The sequence below is a fragment of the Anomalospiza imberbis genome, chromosome 19 (genome assembly GCF_031753505.1).
Source record: "Anomalospiza imberbis isolate Cuckoo-Finch-1a 21T00152 chromosome 19, ASM3175350v1, whole genome shotgun sequence".
NCBI classification, from domain to species: domain Eukaryota; kingdom Metazoa; phylum Chordata; class Aves; order Passeriformes; family Viduidae; genus Anomalospiza; species Anomalospiza imberbis.
The window spans coordinates 5,587,808-5,608,296 of NC_089699.1; the positions used below are offsets into that span (position 1 = coordinate 5,587,808).

The 20,489-nt window shown below is 48.4% G+C and overlaps 3 protein-coding genes across 5 annotated transcripts in view; 1 reads left to right on the forward strand and 2 right to left on the reverse strand.

Moving 5' to 3' along the window:
• Window positions 1-509: 509 nt before the first annotated feature.
• DHRS7C (dehydrogenase/reductase 7C) lies at window positions 510-8,891 on the reverse strand. 2 transcript variants are annotated; one of them, XM_068209324.1, is made up of 7 exons: window positions 8,845-8,891; window positions 8,196-8,351; window positions 5,702-5,814; window positions 3,719-3,929; window positions 3,365-3,457; window positions 1,268-1,423; window positions 510-775 (listed from the first exon to the last, which is right to left on the reverse strand). In XM_068209324.1, exons 2-7 carry the CDS (start codon window positions 8,347-8,349, stop codon window positions 567-569), a joined length of 936 nt encoding a protein of 311 aa, XP_068065425.1. In that variant the 5' UTR covers window positions 8,350-8,351; window positions 8,845-8,891; the 3' UTR covers window positions 510-566. The 2 variants fall into 2 exon arrangements, with proteins under 2 accessions (XP_068065425.1, XP_068065426.1); XM_068209325.1 differs by lacking the exons at window positions 8,196-8,351; window positions 8,845-8,891 and adding an exon at window positions 6,553-6,682.
• A 4,774-nt stretch (window positions 8,892-13,665) lies between these two features.
• Window positions 13,666-20,489, forward strand: part of BLOC1S3 (biogenesis of lysosomal organelles complex 1 subunit 3) — a 284,248-nt gene continuing 277,424 nt past the window's right edge. The window contains exons 1-2 of one of the 2 annotated variants that reach the window (XM_068209376.1): window positions 13,666-13,791; window positions 14,814-15,311. In XM_068209376.1, the coding sequence (XP_068065477.1) occupies window positions 14,817-15,299 (483 nt within the window). In that variant the 5' untranslated portion in view covers window positions 13,666-13,791; window positions 14,814-14,816 and the 3' untranslated portion in view covers window positions 15,300-15,311. Of the gene's footprint in view, window positions 13,792-14,813; window positions 15,688-20,489 lie in introns of those variants that run through there. The other variant, XM_068209377.1, reaches the window with a different exon arrangement.
• On the reverse strand, window positions 15,992-18,406 carry CCDC61 (coiled-coil domain containing 61). Its single transcript, XM_068209350.1, has 13 exons — window positions 18,182-18,406; window positions 18,017-18,099; window positions 17,764-17,921; window positions 17,562-17,690; window positions 17,391-17,466; window positions 17,235-17,317; window positions 17,035-17,147; window positions 16,861-16,939; window positions 16,693-16,757; window positions 16,523-16,601; window positions 16,391-16,448; window positions 16,231-16,297; window positions 15,992-16,142 (listed from the first exon to the last, which is right to left on the reverse strand). Exons 1-13 carry the CDS (start codon window positions 18,327-18,329, stop codon window positions 16,045-16,047), a joined length of 1,236 nt encoding a protein of 411 aa, XP_068065451.1. The 5' UTR covers window positions 18,330-18,406; the 3' UTR covers window positions 15,992-16,044.

Genomic DNA, 20,489 nt, shown 5'->3' on the forward strand with positions numbered 1-20,489 from the left:
CAAATGCCCATTGGTTTGAAGGAGCAGAGCTCTGCTGAGGACCAAGAACATTTTGAACAAATGATTGTTTGACTTCCCAGTGAAGGCAGAGTGCTCACACTACAATAAAACCCCAGTGCTACACCAGAAAATGGATGGAGCTCCAGCAGGTGCTGCAGGAACTGACCCCTCCATCCCCGAGGTGAACACATCCCTGAGCCAGGCTTCTTGAAGCCAGAGCAATTCAATTAGAGCTACAGCAAAAGGTTCATGTCCCTGCAGGATGACAGACGTTCCTTTGCCCTCAGAACTCCTTTCATGTTTGGTGAGTGTGTTATGAATGAGGTATAGAGGTGAGCTGCTGCTGGAAGTCTGGGAGCAATGGGACTTGTAGCAGCAAGAGCAGTTTGGTTCCAATGGCACATTGTCATAATCCCTAAAAGCAGAAGAGGAGAAGCTCTATAGATGATTGTGTGTGCCAATGATAGTGGTGTTATTCTACTCATAGCAAGCAGCACAAGTCACTGACATTCAAAACAGAAACCTTTCTTTTTCAGGTCAAAAGCAAGGAAAATAACAGAACAAAATCAATTTTCTTCTTCTGTCTTCAGCTTTTCCCTAATCCCTGAGGCAACAATGGCAAAAAACAGCTCGGGGAAGAATGTTCTGATGTAAACTGCTGCTCTGGGGATGGGATTGGCCATAAGCACCTCCTGCTTCTTCCTGCTCACCGTGGCAAGCACCTCCTCTGCCACCTCCACGGGGTGCACACCGTAGGACACCTTCCTGAAAAAGACTGTAAATGAGAGAGGAGTGAGAGCTACAGACAGGCAGATACTCTGAGGGAATGGTGTTAAAAAGGTACACAGCCAGTGAATCAGTCAAATCAGTTCAATTGCTATGCACTTTCAATCCCTTCCCCACTCCATTCTCCTCATCAGTATGTGGCCAAGATCTTTTCATAATTGAGGCAAAATTCTTACAGTCCCTAAGGGAAGGAACAACCTGAGTGCAGTGGAATTGTCCCTTTGGACCTTTTGTGCTCTCCTCCCCCTCCATTCCTGATGCCCTGATGTAATTATTTTCTTTTTTATTTTTTTTAACATTGTTTCATTCCACACTCTTTCTCTTTTCACCAGGCTAACATTACCTCTCCAATATCTCTTTTCTTTTGCTCCTGCCTGTTCATCCTTTCTATCATTTCCATTATTTTTCCTTTTTTTTTTTTTAACCCTGGAAAAGCCTCCCTCCTGCTTTATGTGCCTCATCTTCATCCACCCAGACTTACATTTCCAAATAGATGCCTCCCAGTTGCCTGGTGCTGGCTGGCGATGGTATGAACAGATGAAGGTTGGACTCACAGTGCTGACAGAAATATCAAATTCTTCCATTTCAGCTCTAAGGCAATCAAAAAAGCCTACAGCAGCATGCTTGGAAGCAGCATCTAAAAGTAAAAAGCACACAGATGAATGTTTAGATATATGATTTCATGGAAGCAGGTGTATAATAAAGCACCAATGTCTAGAAAAAACGAGCATAGAATGATTAACCAAAATGCAGAAGAATTATTTCAGCCAGTGAAATGATCATATGACTTATTTAAAACAAGCAATAAGAAATCATCTATACAGGACAGCTGTGCATGAAGTCTCTTGGACATGTCAAAGAGCACATGTCTGCATTTCCCAGTCAGAAATAGCACAGCCTGGGTTAGGAAATAACAATTCTGTTATCCCTACAGTTCAAAAATGTCTTTGGGGGACAAAGAGTGTCCCTAAGATGAGTCCTCACACTTCTGATTCTGCAGGTTGTAACACATCCATAAAATGCAGTGAAACACATGCCCACTGCTGGAATGCAGTGCTCCTCATGCTTTGTAAACTGATTAGCACTTTGCCCTGCAGCCGCTTTTAATGCTAAACTGAATTTTAAAGCAACTGAAAGTCAACACTTTTTTATCTGCTTTTAGAGCCTTTTTATTGAGAACAGTAGGAATAAGATGATAGTGTGTGAATCTTGAGCAACAAACAGAACTGTGTGCTCAGTGCAGCAGAGCTGCAAAGTGCTCAATCACCTTTATTTGCCTCAGTTTACAATGAAAGTCAACTTGTGCCTGCCTAGGTGGGCTCTGGGAATAGAGAGATGCTTCTCCATGCATTCATTTTGACATTCCTTCTTCTGGCAGCTTCATTTCATGCTATTTCTATTTCTATTTAATTTCTATTTCTTTCTTTTTTTATTCTATTTCTATTTCTATTTCTATTTCTATTTCTATTTCTATTATTTCTATTTCTATTTCTTTATGCAAATAAATATTGATAGTGGCATTGTAAAAACTCTCTCTGTTGGCTCTTCTGCTTCTTATGGTTTTTCACACATACAATCCTGACACAACTCTCTGTGTCCTAGATGGAAAGGATTCCAGATGTCACACCAATGTCTTGTTTCCTTTTTGAGCCTTTTTTCTAGGTCTTACACTTCTTTTGAGATGGGAGACCAGAACAGCACACCATGTTTGAGATGTGGGCTCTTGCCACATCTTATTTGTAAATAAATTTATTTTCTACCATTTATTTGTAAATAAATCTACAAAGACATAAAGACATGTTTTAATTTATTTTTTCTGCTGCTTTCCCTACAGTTTATGTCACTGTAGTTTGCTTTCATGGGACTATAAGTCACAATTTTGAGGTCTCACAGACTTTTTAATTCAGAGCCCATACTCACTCTGACTTTCTGTCCAGCTAAAAATATCTGTTTACATCTGTCCCAAGTTTAAAATGTCTATTTACATCTCTCCTATATTTTCTGTCCACTAATTTTGCATTTTATTAATGCAAAGACCTTCCATCGTAATTCAGAACAGCCTCAATTCCTCAGGAGTTTTAGATGAAAGACCTCAAAAATTTTCTGGAAAGCCAAGCAGAAAGCAATTCCTACATCTCCTTTTAAACTCCCACACCTAAATACATTATTGCTTCCCAAAGCAGTATCTCTTATCTACTCATATTTTATATTTACACACTATTCTTCATGAAGGTTTCAACAAAAAACCCCAAAATACTCATTTCAATATGCACAAGAATAGATCAGATATAGATTTTAACTATACAATATATAATTTTATATATATATATATTTTTTTTTTTTATTTGCTGTCACATTTTTTATCATCCTATTCTCAAGGCCCCTAGGCAGCAGTTACATTTCTAAGGTAGCATTTTAACTATTTCCAAATGAGTTCCAATTGGAAAAAAATTCAGCCAAATGCTGTAGCAATGCCAAATTTGGGTGCAAATTAGCACTTTTAATAACCTATGGTGAGAGTCATGGTCTCCTCACAACTCATGCATTAGAATGCATGTTTTTGCAATGTATGACTTACAAGCTGCACGGAATGGAATTCCTATTTTCCCTTGGATGCTATTAATTAGAACAATTTGGCCTGTTCTCCTTGAGATCATGTTAGGAAGAATGGCTGCAAAAAGAGAAATACAAGAAAGAGACACATAAATAAAAGTGTATTAAGTGAAAAGGAGCAACAGCTGAAGTGTAAATAGCATAAATTCAATAAAGCTTGTCTCAATACTGCAAGAAAAAGTATCACAAAATCCAATAGCTGGGAATTGTCTTCTAGACTTCACCTGAATTCTACAGGCAGAGTTGGTTGCAGTATTAACCCATTTAATTGCCAATGTGCTTTAAGTGGTAACAGCAAAAAAAAAAGGAAAAAGAATACCTTTGGTTAATGTGATAGGTCCAAAATAGTTGGCATCCATTATCTTTTTATCAAGTTCCAGTGAAATGCTCTGCACTGCTCCTTTCACCTTCATGCTTGCATTGTTGATCAGTATATCCACACAGCCATAGCAGTTCAGGATTTCCTTAGCAACATCTCGAATGCAGCTTATGTCTGTGATGTCCAGAAGAATCAGCTTTGGTGCATATGTCTGGTGAACAAAAGACTCATTTCAGTCAGTCTGAATATACACTTATTATCTACAAACTGTACTTGTATTTGTATTTGTATTTGTATTTCTATTTCTATTTCTATTTCTATTTCTATTTCTATTTCTATTTCTATCTCTTTCTATCTCCTTGTCTTGTAAATGAATTTACCTTGATACTCCAAGTGTTTTTGTCATTCTCACATAAATTTAGGATTTTAAGATTACCTCCTGTGGAAAGAAGATAGTTCAGCAATGAGAGCTGAGGTTGTTCAGCCTGGAGAAGGCTCTGGGGGATTTTAATGCTCCTTCCAGTGCTTGAAGAGGCTCCAGGAAAGCTGGAGAGGGACTTTGGAAAAAGGGATGGAGGGACAGGACACAGGGAATGGCTTCCCACTGACAGAGGGCAGGGTTAGATGAGATATTAGGGGAAATTCTTCCCTGGGAGGGTGGGAATGCCCTGGCACAGGGTGCCCAGAGCAGCTGGGGCTGCCCCTGGATCCCTGGCAGTGCCCAAGGCCAGGCTGGACAGGGCTGGGAGCAGCCTGGGACAGTGGAAGGCATCCCTGCCATGGCAGGGGTGGCACTGGGTGGGGTTTAAGATCCCTTCCAATCCAACCCACCCTGCTGTTCTGTGATTCTGTGACAATTGGTGTTCACAGACACTGAACTTCAGATGAAGCAGAACACCACTGAAGGGTCAGCTGGACAAAACTCCTGGCAAGTTTTGTCTCTTGTCAATGGAAACAGAAAACTGACACAAGGGTGACTCCTACCAGTTCAAGGGTCTTTCTGGGAAGAACCCTTTGCTGACCAGAAACTGGGGTTTAGTGCTTTGATAGATGAGCCATATACACATGGGGACGGATGGAAGGTAGGAAGGGTTTGTTTTGCTGTAGGTTATACAAATGGAGTTTCCATTTGTATGATTTCTGCAAAAACAGATTTTAGCAGCTGTGGGGCAGAGGAATGAACTTGAAGTTTTTTCCCTTTACTGTATTAATTAGACAATGTAATGCAGAACTCTTAGTCATACTTGATGTTTTTCCCTAGTTGAATCTGTGCAGGCTGACATGAACACACTACTTTTGTGGTTATTTATGCAGGTGAATGAAGCCCATTGCAAAGAAAAAAAGAAAAGAAAGAAAAAACCACAAATATTTGTAGGTCTGATGAGCAATGGCTGCAAAATTTATGTGATGCCTTCAGGAACACCTGTGCCCTGGAATGAGTCAACTGAATGTTGGTCACAGAAGGGAAGCTTTGCCAGGAGCCTCAAGAAACACCTGCCAGAGAGCTGGAGCAGGGACAGTCCTGCATCTCCACTCTCAGTGGCCATGAGGAAAAGAGAGTTTTCTTTTTTCACTCCAAATCCCTTCTACCTGGCACTTTCCCCCAGAGAGTGGAGAAGCTCAAAATGAATTTGATCTTTAGACCCATCTCCCACTCCTTGAGCACACGAATGATCTGAAAAACTGACGGCATTTCCCATCATTAAAGGAAGCATTTGGAGCCCTTTTGTCCAAACTATCAGGGAAATTCCTCTGCTGAGGGTTTCTAGCTGGGTGGCTTGTTCAGAACACAGGAGATGCTCCACAGGATTAGCTCAGGAGAGCAGGATTTTGCCATCATGTCTCTGCACTGTGTCTGCTGTTAGTGCCTGGGTGACCAAAGCCATCACTGAGGGCAAATCATGTTCCTTGTCCATTGTTTTACTGGATCTAAAATTAAATTCTGTCCCTGAGCAAGGTTTATCCCAGGCCATGAATACCTACCGTGCTGGGGTCTGTCACACTAATTAAGGCATCATACAAGGCTTCTAGCTTTTCCCATGTCCTGCCACACAACACAAGCCTTGCTCCTCCTGCATGAAACACACGAGAACATTCTAGGAGAGAAATACATTAAAAAATAAATAATTACAATAGTGGCAAATTGATTTTGATTATTTAGCTTGAAATGGGATGTTTTGCTAAGGGTGTTGAATCCATGCTTTAAAATTCCTTAATTTTAAAGGAATATGAGAAAAAAGAAAGCATTGACTTGTGATAATATATAGGTGAGAAATAAATTAAATTTAATGTAATGGGATAATGCCTGTGTTGAATGGGCAACAGAACAACCCCTGCTGTGCTGTCTTCCAGGAAACATTTCCTCCAGATTTCAATACCCACAGGAAATCCAGTTATGCTAATATAGCCATTTTAGATTTCTTAAATGATCATGTTCGACTCTTAATATCTGTATGGAAGTATTTATGGATCCACCCTTGAAGTTTTGCAAAACTGTGCAGCTGGAAGCTTTTATTTAAGCAATTTTTTCCATTATTTACAACAGTAATTTTATGAACGCCTTCCATTTTCTTTTTTTTTTCCTGTTTCTAGCATAGAAGGATTTTTAATTTAATGCCCAAAAGATTATTTACCAGAAAAATTATAGCAGCATTTTCCCTATAAACAACAGTTGAGGCAATCTTGTGAATAAAAATGAGAAAAAGACTTCTATGTGAACAGCAATAAAGGTGACCAGGGAAACCAATGATGTTCTCCTCTAGAACTTCCCTGAACTTTTCTGAGTTCCAGCACTCAGAAGAAACAGGAACTAGGTTTCAATAACAATCACAAACCTTTGAAAACATCTTCAATCATCATAGATTTGTTTCTCTTTTTTAACTTTGATGAGTGTCCCCTTTAGTCTGGAAATTCTGGCATGCAGGAAAAGAATTTGCCTGTTTCCTTAGAGCCCACATCCACAGCAGCTGGCCACACAGCTGGTATTTTAAAGCTTTCAATGAATGGCCATCACATATGCCAGAGTGGAAAGTTAATTTTGCATTATTTGGAATCATTCTAGCCTGCAAATAACATCCTGGTGTCAACCCATGGGACACTGGTCATAGGTATATTAATATTTTAATAATATAATATTATAATAATATAATATCATATAATATGTAATTTAATATAATGTAATATAATATAATGAATATATAATTCTATATTATCTATAGAGGTATATTATATAGAATTATATATATAATGTATTATATATTTTTATATTTTAATATGTGTATATATTTTTATATTTTTTATATATTTATTTATTATTTATATTATATATACACATATATACATACATATACATATATATATATACATATACATATATATATATATATATATACATTTATTTATTTATTTATTTATTTATTTATTTATTTATTTATTTATAAATAATAAAATAGGTGGATCTATTGAGGCCTTCCAATAAATCCCTACTTTATTCTCTAACTTCACCCTTCCTTGTCCTCTGAAGTCACACTGCTCAGAGGCAGGCAGCCCAGCTGTCAGCACTGGAGGAGTAATTCAGGTGATAGAGGGGGAAGAGATGCAAATAGGGGCAGGGGGCTGAGCATTGCTGTTCACAAGAAGCAGGAGCTGTTGAAGTCTCTAAGGGCTGAAAAGGAACGTGTAAAAAGTAAGGTGACACCTGTTTATGGAGCCACCCTGCACTGACAGCCTGTGAAATGAGATCTTACAGTAGCAACATGCTAAAAATAGCACTCAGTGTTCTTCTAAACCCTCTCGTTCTATTGAATTAAATAAATACAAAGCTCTGCAGCTCCTACTCGTTTACCAACAGTTCCCATGGCTGAGGCTAAAAATATACACTTCAAAATCATAGGATTTGTTTAGAAATGTGTTTATTAACTCCTGCTCCATCCAGCCAGTTATGACTGCATCCAAGGCAATGTGTGCATGTCTGTCACCCAGAGGGTCGCTCTCTGGCTGATACTGATCTCTTCCAGCCAGGTCTCATAAGCCCTCAGAGAAAGGTGTCACACCCGACACAGCTCAGCTACCTCAGGTGGCATATGAGGATGGCTCCTGTGACAGTGTTGGAAACAGAAAAGGTTTAATAAAAGGCAAAATAACAAAGCTCTTTACAGAGAAAAACCGAGCCAGGGCAAGAGGTTCTTGCTCCCCCTAAAACACTTCACAAAAGCGATTACATCTTTTGTTCTCTTCTTTTCTAGTGAATTACCTAGGTGGGACTTTTTGGCTTCTGTGCCATTGGCTATCCTCAGGTTTGAGGTGAAGTCCCCAAGGTCCTATGAGGTGTCTTTTAACCAAATTGAGGAGAGAAACTTCTGGGCTTTTGTCCTTTTTAAGGAGACAAAGGATAACTTGTTTACTCCATCAACAGGGGCACATTCCTACATCTGGCTGCTTCTGTTCTCTGCCACTGAGAAGAAATGAGACAACTCACCCTTGCCTAGTCCAGAGATGGCATCCGTGATCACCACTACCTTGTTCTGCACCGCTGACTTGGACAGCAGCCACCTGACTGACTGGTAAATATAAATAACTCCACTGATCCCTAAGAGAAGCAATGGCAGAGCAAGTACAGAAAAGATACCCATGGCTGTGGGAAACAAAAGACCACATGAGAGTACAGTAATCACAACACACATTCATTATTTTTCAATTATTCCTACCTAAAAACCAAATTTTTCTTATATAGAAAATCTACTGATCAGCATGCCAAAGCAGCAACTTGAAACAGTAGGAAGATAATTTTCCAATCAATGGTGCAATATTGTTTTTTAATAAACAGGGCAATGTTTTTTCTTTGTCTGTTTTCCTCATCTTTGCATGGGCTAGGTAAATCTGGGTTCCTTTTATGCAAAATTACTGTATGTTGGCAAGACCATAATAAAAAAATATAGGTATGAATGTATGCATAAATATATGTATATTCTATTATGCCTTGAGGCAAAACATGAAATAAACACTGAACTTTTAATTACACTGCTATTATTAGAAAACAGAGAAAAAGCTTTTAATCCAAATTTCAGATAAAACTCACAACAGAAGTTTTTTCTCTTCTAAAAGACAGAGAAAATACAATCACTTACCATGGCTATGAAGACTCCAGATACAGACAGACCATTCTATTGTATTTTTGCAATTACAGGTTTAATTAAGATCCTTAAGCACTTTCACAGAGCACTGATTTGTTGAAGCTGCTTGCCCTGAATGAGAGTGGCTATGTATGGCCTGGTGGCAGAGGCACTGCCAGAGTAAATATAGCCTGCCCAGTGTGATCTGCATGCCTGACCTACCCACCCCGACAGCCTGGGCAGTCACAGAAAATCCCTTAGAACAGTGGCAGTTCACCTGTACAAAGAACCACCTCTCCTTCTGTTGATTTTTAACTTCTTTTTCACAGAAAAGCTCTTAGAACAGTGTCAATTCACCTGTACAAAGAACCACCTCTCCTTCTGTTGATTTTTAACTTCTTTTTCACAGGAAATCCCTTAGAACAGTGTCAGTTCACCTGTACAAAGAACCACCTCTCCTTCTGTTGATTTTTAACTTCTTTTTCACAGAAAATCCCTTAGAACAGTGGCAGTTCACCTGTACAAAGAACCACCTCTCCTTCTGTTGATTTTTAACTTCTTTTTCACAGGAAATCCCTTAGAACAGTGTCAGTTCACCTGTACAAAGAACCACCTCTCCTTCTGTTGATTTTTAACTTCTTTTTCACAGAAAATCCCTTAGAACAGTGTCAGTTCACCTGTACAAAGAACCACCTCTCCTTCTGTTGATTTTTAACTTCTTTTTCACAGAAAATCCCTTAGAACAGTGTCAATTCACCTGTACAAAGAACCACCTCTCCTTCTGTTGATTTTTAACTTCTTTTTCACAGAAAATCCCTTAGAACAGTGTCAATTCACCTGTACAAAGAACCACCTCTCCTTCTGTTGATTTTTAACTTCTTTTTCACAGAAAATCCCTTAGAACAGTGTCAATTCACCTGTACAAAGAACCACCTCTCCTCATGTTGATTTTTAACTTCTTTTTCACAGAAAATCCCTTAGAACAGTGTCAATTCACCTGTACAAAGAACCACCTCTCCTCATGTTGATTTTTAACTTCTTTTTCACAGAAAATCCCTTAGAACAGTGTCAATTCACCTGTACAAAGAACCACCTCTCCTCATGTTGATTTTTAACTTCTTTTTCACAGAAAATCCCTTAGAACAGTGTCAATTCACCTGTACAAAGAACCACCTCTCCTTCTGTCAATTCTTTAACTTCTTTTTCACAGAAAATCCCTTAGAACAGTGTCAGTTCACCTGTACAAAGAACCACCTCTCCTTCTGTCGATTCTTTAACTTCTTTTTCACAGAAAATCCCTTAGAACAGTGTCAATTCACCTGTACAAAGAACCACCTCTCCTTCTGTTGATTTTTAACTTCTTTTTCACAGAAAATCCCTTAGAACAGTGTCAATTCACCTGTACAAAGAACCACCTCTCCTTATGTTGATTTTTAACTTCTTTTCTGCCTCTGCCAAGGTCGGGATTCAAGTGCTCAGGATGGTATTTGGTGTTCAGACTCAGATGTTTATTATTTCTTATCTATAAGTCTATTATTTCTTATCTGTAAGACTATCTACAGTCCTGCAAGTCGTGAGTTCTACAGCATTCTACTGCCAAGCTACGAAATGGCTAACCGTCTTTCTCTACAAGGTCTTTTAAGGCTAAACTGTCCAATTAACATGTGACACCTAAGTAATTTTTACTTTTAACCCAAAAACCAACCACCTGTGCCCCGCAATGTGGATTTTTCTGTCCAGTTACAAAATACCACCCAAACCCATGGAGAAGAAGGTGAAGGAGAAGAAGAAGGACCAGCCTCCACCCTAAAGCCTCCATCTTGCTTTATATATATTGCTATATTCTAAACCCTTAAACTCTTAAGTTTTCCACCCTGTGATATCACACACTTCTATTCAAACTCCACACCCACAATCCCAGTTCTATCATTCCATTTTGGAAGCTTCTCCACAGCCTCAGGTCAAATGCAGTGTTCTCTTGGGGGTCAGTGCCTGTCAGCACAGAAAGTCTGGAATTCTCAGTATCCAGGGTTCCAACATCTTTCTGCCTTGTGTTCCACTGCAGCTGTTTATGCTGCCTCAATTTCTTGTGATTTGCCTGCAAGTGACTTCACACACCAAAACATTTGTGCAAATGCCATAACAGGTGTTCAAAGCCAAGCAGAAAGGAGCTGCCAGCTGAAATAACCCCAGTTCAGCAATAGGAATGATGTGTGAAGGTGTCAGGGAAAGCTCTCTGAGCAGGCTGGCTGGGGAGCCAGTGCATCACAGAGCTGCTGCAGGAGCTCAGTGCTGGACAACAGAGCAGGCTGGCATCTCAGAAAGGTCCCAGAGCAGGCTGCCTTCCACTCTTGCTGTCTGCAAGACAGATCTGTCTCTTTCCCAGCTATTTCAGGACCATCCCAACCCAAGACAGGTGATCTGCATTTTACATTTTTACATTTACATCTGTTTCACATTTCCTGTAGAGACATTATCTGTTCATAGAATCACAGAGTGGTTTGGGTTGGAACGAACCTTAACCCTCATCTTGTTGCACTCCCATGCCATGGGCAGGGACACCTTCCACTTGACCAGGCTGTTCCAAGCCCAATCCAATCCCCAGCCAGGTTCAAGGCTCCAAGCCTTGAACACTTTGAGGGATGGAGCAGCCACAACCTCTCTGGGCAACATGTGACACCAACCTCTTGAGTAAAGGATATGTTACTAACATCTTATTTAAAGCTATCCTCTCTTAGTTTAATAACGCTGTACCTCTTTGTCCTGTCACTATTTACCCATATAAAAAGCTCCTCTGTTTTTTATAACCCCTCTTCAAGCACTGGAAGGCCACAATGAGGGGTCAGCAGAGCCTTCTCTTCTCGAGGCTGAACACCCCCAGCTGTCCCAGCCTGTCTCCAGAGCAGAGGGACTCCAGCCCTCAGAACATCCCAGGTGAGGTCTCACAAGGGCAGAGAAGCTGGGATTCCTAACCTGACAACCACACCTGACTGACCTTTGGAGCTCTAGGAAAAAGAATGGTTTATCATAAATCATCCCTCTTCTAATTCTTAAAAAGGTAAAAAAAGGCATTACTGTCTTAAAACTGCAAGTTCTGACAACCAGACTCATAGTTCTGTTTGTGCTGCGTTACCTTTCTCCTAATCCTCTCTCACAAGAAGAAATGAGTGCACTGATAATTAGTGACCAACACCAAACCCACCACACTCATTAGTACACTAACCAAGAAACCTCAAAATCAATACAACTTCCACTTAACAAGCCAAAACCACTGCATCACCTAAACTCTAATTTGCATTTCCAGTGTGAGAGTGCAACTCTACAAATGACAGGGTCATTGATGTTGGAGATTTCCAACAAAGAACGCGGACTTCCTGGTTATTTCTGCAGGTCCCAGGACAGTGGTCACTTTGGAGGAGTGGGAATGGCAGAACATTATTTGAGTGAGTGTAGGAGGGGGTGTTCAGATATAATTTGTAAACCTAACTTGCTCCAGAAGCTACTTCAAGAGTCAAGATGTGTACTTTTGTCTCTGAAAGCTGAAGTTGCCTGCCAAAGAACTCGTGGTTTATGATTTCCAAACCACAGAATTCTATACTGTGTCAGTGTGTGCATTTCTAGCTAAAAAAGACATGAATGACAGATAGAAATAAATGCATTTTTAATGCAAGATGGTCACAGTGTCCTGTAACGTACTTCAGTTTCTGCAAGCAAATGTAAAAACATTGAGTCATGACAGGCCACCTGCAGCAACAGAGAGGAAATCCAATTTTTCATCATTCCTAAAGCCCCAGCTATCTTCTCTTACTTTTAAAGCATCGGCTTTTAATAAACAAATGAGCAGTTCCCTATCAGCAACTGAGCCAGTTTGTTCCTTTTATGGAACATGATGTGCTGTTTGTTTAATCCATTCAGGGTTCTGGAAACATTTTTTCCTGGAAAGTTGAAATATAAAAAAAAAACCAAAGCACACACTAGAGACAGAGGACTTATGTGAGTTCCAAGTGATTTGTTTCCAAATGAGCCAGAATAAAGGTACAAGAAATGAAAAAAAGACTAGGAAAAAGCCAATTGAAAGAACTAGACAGCCCACAGTGTGTAAGACTGTAAAGATAAAATGCTATCATGTCCATTAATAGAATGAAAAATTGTAAAAAAAAAACATGCCAGAGTTATCTGGGAAAATACAGATATGCAGTGACTGCATTAACCCAAACCCCCCAGATCTTCAGAAGCACAGAAATCTGAGTCTCGGAAATAGCAGAGAAGTGTGTTATGCACTGCCACCTCCAGAGCGCTGCTGGGAACACCCGAGGAACGAGGACATGTAAAAATTGTTCCAGAGGGTGATGCCCTCAGAAGGCTGGCCTAGAGCAGAGGCTGGACAGAGCTACAGAATAAAGCAGGGATTTATTCAAAGGATCTCCTCCATGGATCCACCTTGGGCAGCACCAGAGCCCAGCCAGGGCTGCACCCAAGATGAACCCAAATGGTCCCAAAATGCACGAGCGCTCCCGGGGGCTCTCACTGTGATCAGCTCTGCTCCATTGGCACACTGGAGTTCATTGTCCCATTCCAGCTTTAGCCCATGCAGTCCCATCCTGCTTGTTTTTCCCTCTTCAGCCCACGTTGTTTGTGCTCTTGGGCCTGAGATTTGGATCATTTGTCCTTGGTCCCCAGCTGGAGAAGGAATTGTTTTGTCTCCCTGCTCTGTGCAGAGAGCTCACCATCCCTCATATGAAGCTCAGACTCACACACTAAAGCACCACAGAATCTGAAAAATAGCTTTAGGAGATGCAGTCCCATCCCGTGATATCACACACTTCTAGCCAAACTCCACTCAAGCTCGGCTTTTCTCTCTCTGTCCCGCGTTGTTCGCGCCCCGGGCCGGCTGGAGCCGGCACTTCCGGGTGCGCTCACGTGGGCGGCGCGTCATGTGACCTGCGGCGCTGCGGCCCGGAGGTGGGAGCGCCCCGGGGGGAGCGGAGTGGGGCCGAGGGGTCCCTGAGGGGCATGTGGGACCGCGGGGACCCGCTGTGGGGTCACTGAGGGGCATGTGGGACCGCGGGGACCCGCTGTGGGGTCACTGAGGGGCATGTGGGACCGCGGGGACCCGCTGTGGGGTCACTGAGGGGCATGTGGGACCGCGGGGACCCGCTGTGGGGTCACTGAGGGGCATGTGGGACCGCGGGGACCCGCTGTGGGGTCACTGAGGGGCATGTGGGACCGCGGGGACCCGCTGTGGGGTCACTGAGGGGCATGTGGGACCGCGGGGACCCGCTGTGGGGTCACTGAGGGGCATGTGGGGACACTGCCGGGGCCGCGGGGTCACTGCGGAGGATGTAGGATCGAGGGGACCCGCTGTGGTAATGTGGGGTCACTGCGGAGCATGTGGGATCAGTGTGGGAGATGTGGGGTCACTGCGGGGCCATGGGGTCAATGCGGGGGCCGTGGGGTCACTGCGGGGCCATGGGGTCACTGCGGAGCATGTGGGGTCAATGTGGGGGCTGTGGGGTCACTGCCGGAGCCATGGGGTCACTGCGGGGGCCGTGGGGTCACTGCGGGGCCATGGGGTCACTGCGGGGCCGTGGGATCACTGCGGGGCCATGGGGTCAATGTGGGGGCCGTGGGGTCACTGTGGGGCCGTGGGGTCACTGCGGGGCCGTGGGGTCACTGCGGGGCCATGGGGTCAATGTGGGGGCCGTGGGGTCACTGCGGGGCCATGGGGTCACTGTGGGGCCATGGGGTCACTGTGGGGCCATGGGGTCACTGTGGGGCCGTGGGGTCACTGCGGGGCCGTGGGGTCACTGCGGGGCCATGGGGTCACTGCGGGGCCCCCGGGCTCGCTGCGGGGCCGCGCGGTTGGAGGGGTCTGAGCGCAGGGGAGCTGGGGGGACGATCCGCGGGGACGATCCGCAGGGACGAGCCCGGGTCGCCCCCCTCCCCTCGGGGCCGCCCCCTGACGCAGCCCGCGTCCCCGCCAGGCCATGGCCGCCCCCCGCCCTCCCCGGGTGGTGCCGGGCGAAGCCTCCGAGAGCGACTCGGAGCCAGAGCTGCTGGTGGAGACGGCCGGGGAGGCCCCCGCAGCCGGGCTGAAGGTGCCGGGCGAAGCCTCCGAGACGGAAGAGGAGGAGGAGGAGGAGGAGGAGCAGCAGAGGCCGAAGACGCCGCCGGTGCTGGCGGAGGAGCCGGCGGCCGTGTGGGGCGGCGGCCCCTCGCTGCTGCAGCAGCGGCTGCGGGAGGGGACGGGGCGGCTGCGGGGGGCGGTGGGCAGCGCCCTCCGGCAGAGCTACGGCAGCGCCGCCCGGAGCCTGGGGGGGCTGGAGGGAGCCCTGGGCCGGGCGCAGGTGACCGCCGCTGCGGCCGCGCACTGCCTGCGCCTGGCCCGCCGCGATCTGCGCGCCGTGGCCGACACCATCGACATCGTCACAGCGTGTCGCCTCCTGCCCGACATCCGCGGGCAGCTCTGACCGGCACCGCCAGTGGCACCTGGCAGACATCTGTGGGCAGCTGCCAGCAGCACTGCGGTCCTCGGCATCGCCGGTATTCTGTCTGCCACGGCAGGGCCATCGCCGGCAGGATCATCAGTGCAGCATCCTGCCGAGGGTGGAGTTGTGGTGACATCGAGTCATGTTTGCAGCACCCCACACTGACCCTGAAGACCTCCTCACCATGGTGGCATCATCACCAGTGCAGCCACAGTGACTTGGGCACAGAGACCGCCAGCCTGGTGCCCCAGGACCTGCATGCTCCCCTGACCATCCCTGAACTGCGGCCTGGTGCTGGCTCATCACCGTTGTCCCCAGAGGCCACTGTTTTATGTGACATGGAACTGAATAAAGTCGTGGTGGTGTCAGAGCCACAGTGGGGAGCTTGGCCAGCACTGTGAGGACAGTAGTGCTGCAGGAGCAGGAACAGAGTATGGTGTCGTGGGTGCCGGTGTCACATTGCAGTGGCCTTTGAGTTCACTGGTAGCCCAGGGGACGAGATTGGTGGCCTGGGCTGTATCCCCCATGTTCCCAAGCACTGGTACTGTCACCCTCTTGTGATGTCCCAGGTGTCCCCAGCCCCAACACTGTGTCCCTCCTGGGGGACACTGCCCTCGCCCCATCCCAAGGAGGACACACTCTGGGGCCAGACAAGGGTTTATTGGAGGGGACACTTGTACCAAAACTCCAGAGGACACAGGGAGAGGGTGTGTGTCCCTGGAGAGGGTCACATGCAGGTGTTCAGGCTGTCCATGTACTCCTGCAGAGCCTGCAGCCGGGCATCGATCTCAGCCAGTTCAGCTGAGGGCTCCTTGGCACGGTTCTCTGGGGAGGCCAGTGCAGGAAAAAAGGGTTAACAAAGGTATGGATTGGGGTGTCCCTCAAACATCTAGGGGCTCAGATGGGGCCTCACCTTTACCAGGGCGCTTGGCAGCAGTCCTGCACACTGGCAGCTTGTGGCTGGCAGCTGGGCGAGGCACCTGGAGGGGAGGTTGGGGGTCACCAGTGACCTCCTGGTCCCCCTGCTTTGGGATGAAGAGGGGTGGGGGAGCCCGCAAGGGGCAGCCACTCACCATACAGGGGCCATTGCAGGGCGAGGTGCTCAGGGGTCTCCGTGTACGGGTCACTCTCCTGTCCCTGCCCAAGGCGGGTGGTTAAAGGGTGCTGGAAGGGATGCCCAAGCATCCTGCCAACCCCAGAGTTACCTGCAGGGCACAGGCTCGGGGTGCTCACGGGCTTTGCTGCCAGGACTCCCTCCCAGGTGCCAGCTCCGGGAGCTATCAGCTGCAGGGAGAAATGGGGATGGGGGAAGTTGAGGAAGGAGCCCCAGCACACAGTGGGTGCACCCCCAGCCCTCCTCCTGTTCCCCACTCACCAGATGAGCTGCGCCTGTGGCTCCTTGCTGGGCTGCTGCTGCCAAAAGCCACTCCACGCCGCTGGCTGCACCCAAGAGAGATGGTGGTAGGGGGAACATGGGGCTCGAGGGAGGAGGAGACCCCCAAGTACCAGGGAGGGATGGTGAAGAGCTGCCAGCACCGCTTACTTTCTGAGCTCAGCCTCCTTCTGTTGGCGCTGCCGGGCTCTGACAAAGGCAGTGGGGTCGAAGCGTGGTGGGCGGGAGCCTGGCAGGGGGAGGCAGAGGAGGGGGTCAGGGTGAGGAGGGGGTGAGCCGTGTCCTGTCTCCACTCCTGGGTGTGTGTCCCCAAATGTCCCACACCTGCAGGTGACAGAGACTTTGGCGAGGGGCGGCCCCGGCTGCTCCTGTGGCTCTCCAGGGATGCTGAGCGTCGCTCCTGGGCACGTGGGGCCGGGCTGGCAGATTTCTGGCGGCTGCCAAGAGGACCAGTACCATCAGGGGGGCACAGGAGACACCCCACAGTCATGAAGGTCCTCCTGCAGGGTTCACCCCGGCCTCACCCCCTCCTGCAGGAGGCCAGTTCAGCTGTCAGGTTCTTCACCCGCAGCTGCAGCTTCTGCTCTGACGCCTTTGCCTGGGCCAGCTTCGAGGGGGGAAAAAAGGCTCACTGTGCATCTGGCAGCCCCTGTCCCTCCCCAGAGCAGCTCCCAGCCCACCTCTGCAGCCAGCCGCCGGTACTCGCGCTGGTGCCGGGTTTCTGCTGCCCGCTTCTCCTCCAGTGCCTTCCACAGCCTGGGGGGAATGGCAGGGGGTGGTCTGGGGGTTCCTTCCTCACCCTGAGAGACAGGAAACCCCAAACCCTTCCGGGTGTCACCGGCACCACTCACGCATCCCGCAAGTGCTGGGTCTCCTCCAGGCGCCGGGCCCGGAGCTGCCCCAGCTGCTCCTGCAGCTCCCGCACCAGCACCACAAGGTCCGGCCGCCCCGCGTAGGGCAGGGGCAGTGGGTAATGGATCCTGGAGGAGAGCACGTGCAGGAGGTGAGGCTGGAGTCACTGCCCCGTGACCCCTGCCTGGTGTCCCTTGTCACCTGTCGAACTCCACGGAGTAGACGAGGATGAGGTAGCGCTTGGAGTTGAGGGGGGAAGAGGTGGAAGGGGGAGGCCGGGTGATTGCTCCCACTTTCCGGCTATGCAGGGTCTCCAGGTCGGTGAAGGTGAGGAGCTCCAGGCTGACGGAGTCGCTGCTCTGCAGAAAGTTTGAAAAGCGGGAGGGCTCGGTGCGACACACACCCCACCCCAGGTACCCCCAAAACGCCGTGTGGGGGAGCAGCACGGCCACACCTGTGTCAGTGCCGACTCCAGCATGCTGCAGAAAATGCCAAACTGCTTGAAATTCCCCGTTTTGCGGGTCAGGTCCTCGATGACTGCGAGGAGCGGGGGGGGGTGTTTCGGTCAGTGGCAGCCGTGGGAGATCCCCTCAGCCCCCAGGGTCCCTCCGGCACTCACAGGCGGCATCGAACTCGCCCCTCCACAGGTCGCTGGTGCCGTGAGCCTCCACCTCCACCCGCAACGTGGCGCGGGTCAGGGTCACCCGCACCGTGTGTGCCCCGAGCCGGAAAGCGCACTCGGCCTGCACGTACCGCGGCTCCCCCATGGCGCCAGGGGCTCTGCGGGCAGAGCGCACCCTCGGCAGGCAGGGGCACCCCAGGAGCACAGAGGGCACCCCCAGGAAACCAAGAGGGTACCCTCGGGAAAGGGGACCCCCGCTGGAGGGCTCGGGACACGTGAGTGGGCTGGGTTCTGGGCTGGGTTCTGGGCTGGGTTCTGGGCTGGGTTCTGGGCTGGGTTCTGGGCTGGTGAGTGCAGAGCGGGAGCGAACGGACTGGGTAAGAAGGGGAGCCCACAACCCCACGAGCGGTGACCGGAGAGAACCTTGGAGCTTTTGTTGATTTGGGCTCTGCTGGGGGCGGGCGCAGCTCGAAGGGGTGGAGAGAATACGGAGGAACAAGGGGAGAGCCGTGGAGCTTGAGCCTGCTGCCTGGGGATATCCCACGGCTTGGCGGGCCTATTCAGGGGGGTACCGAGGGAAGGGAACCGGGGGTGGCCGGGGCCCGCGGTTCCGCTCAGCCCACAGCTACCGGGAGCAGCCCGGCCGCACCGGGGGAGCCTCACCGCCCGCCGCGATCCTCCGCGCCTCGGCCGCGCCCCGCCGCCTCATTGGCTGGCCGCGCCCCGCCCCGCCGCGCCCCGCCGCCTCATTGGCTGGCCGCGCCCCGCTCCGCCGCCTCATTGGCTGCCGGCGCCGCCCGTCATCGCAATGCCGTTAGCCGCTCTGCGCTGCCCGCCAGCCTCCCGCTGCCATTGGTTGTCAGGCGAAGCCCGCCTCCTGTCCCCGCTGCGCCATTGGTTAATGGAGCTGTCATTCATTTTTGGGGACGGAGGGGAGCCACGCCTTCTCGTGGTCCCTGAGGGGCGAGCCCGCCATTGCTCATGGCCGCGTCCCGTTCCAATGCGGGATACGGAACGGGGTTACTGGGCCGGGGACAGGAGGTCTGGGCTGGATAGGGAGGCAGGACAGAACCTGAGGCAGTGCAGGAGGGCACGGACTAGAACCTCGAGCCTGTTTTTAACCAGTGAGAGACTGGGGGATGCCCCTGGAGGCTGCAGGACTGCACTAGAGGGCCCCAATGTTTGGGAGGATCCCCCCCAAATTACATTTCCCCCTGAAATGGCTCCCCCCAGAACGCTGCAGGAGGTCGGCCCCCGTAAAATATTGGGGAGGAGAGCAAATACAGCACTCCTCAGCACAGCCCAAAACTGCCCCGGGGATTCCCAGCAGCCTTTCTCAGGCAGGGCTGTGCCCGTGGGTTTGTCTGGGCAGTGGGTGACACTGGTGGCATTGTGAGCACCCCAGATCAAACCTGGGGCCTTCAAAATGACACTCCGGGCCCTCTAAACGAGGCTTTGAACTTTAAAAGCATAAACCTTGGAATGTATAAATTTGCCTTTGTAGCATGAAAATGTCGGTTTGGAACTTAGAATTGACTATTTGGTCTTCCACGCGTAGGCTTTGGTGATTTAAAAGTGTTGCTGTTTCCCTTACTTTTGAGGATTGCATTGTGTAAATAAAGGTTTGAAAAGCTTGGGGCTGGTTTTGCAGAGTAACACTTTGGACCTTAAGCACAGGCAGAGGCAGGACGAGAGGCACAGGACACAAATCCAGACCCACAGTGACTCCGGAGATGTTTTTTACTCTGGGGGTGACTGCGGCTCCTTGGGCAGGTTCTGGGCTCTCTGCCCAGGCAGGACTAAGAGGCCAACTGGCCACAGCTGCGGTGGTCACCCTGCGGCTTGCCTTGGACCCCCGCACACCCTGAAGGGCCCTGCTTCACCCAAGGCCTGCTAACCCTGTCAGGAAAATCAATCCACAAACACCAGAGCTTTGTGTCCAAAAAGGAGACAGAGGAGTCCTTTTACTTTATTCGGATTCAGGGAGAGGCCATGGGGCATTCCCCTGGGGTCTCTCCAGTTCTTGGAGGATGCAGCCTCCTCTTTTATCCCAATTTCCCGGCTGCATTTCCCTTCCCTCTTTCCCCATTGCCTGAGGTACTTGAGAGATTCAGACTTCCCAATACACCTGATACCGAAGATTTCCCTCTAATGTACAACCCTCCCTTTTAACTTTTAATTCTTACGGAATTTGGGGTTTTACCCATTGTTTCTTTCATCTTTCAATGTCCAATTCCATTTATCAGCGAACCTAAAGCTTATCTGTAACAGCAAATATCTTTTTCCATTCATCAATCAGTGGAAT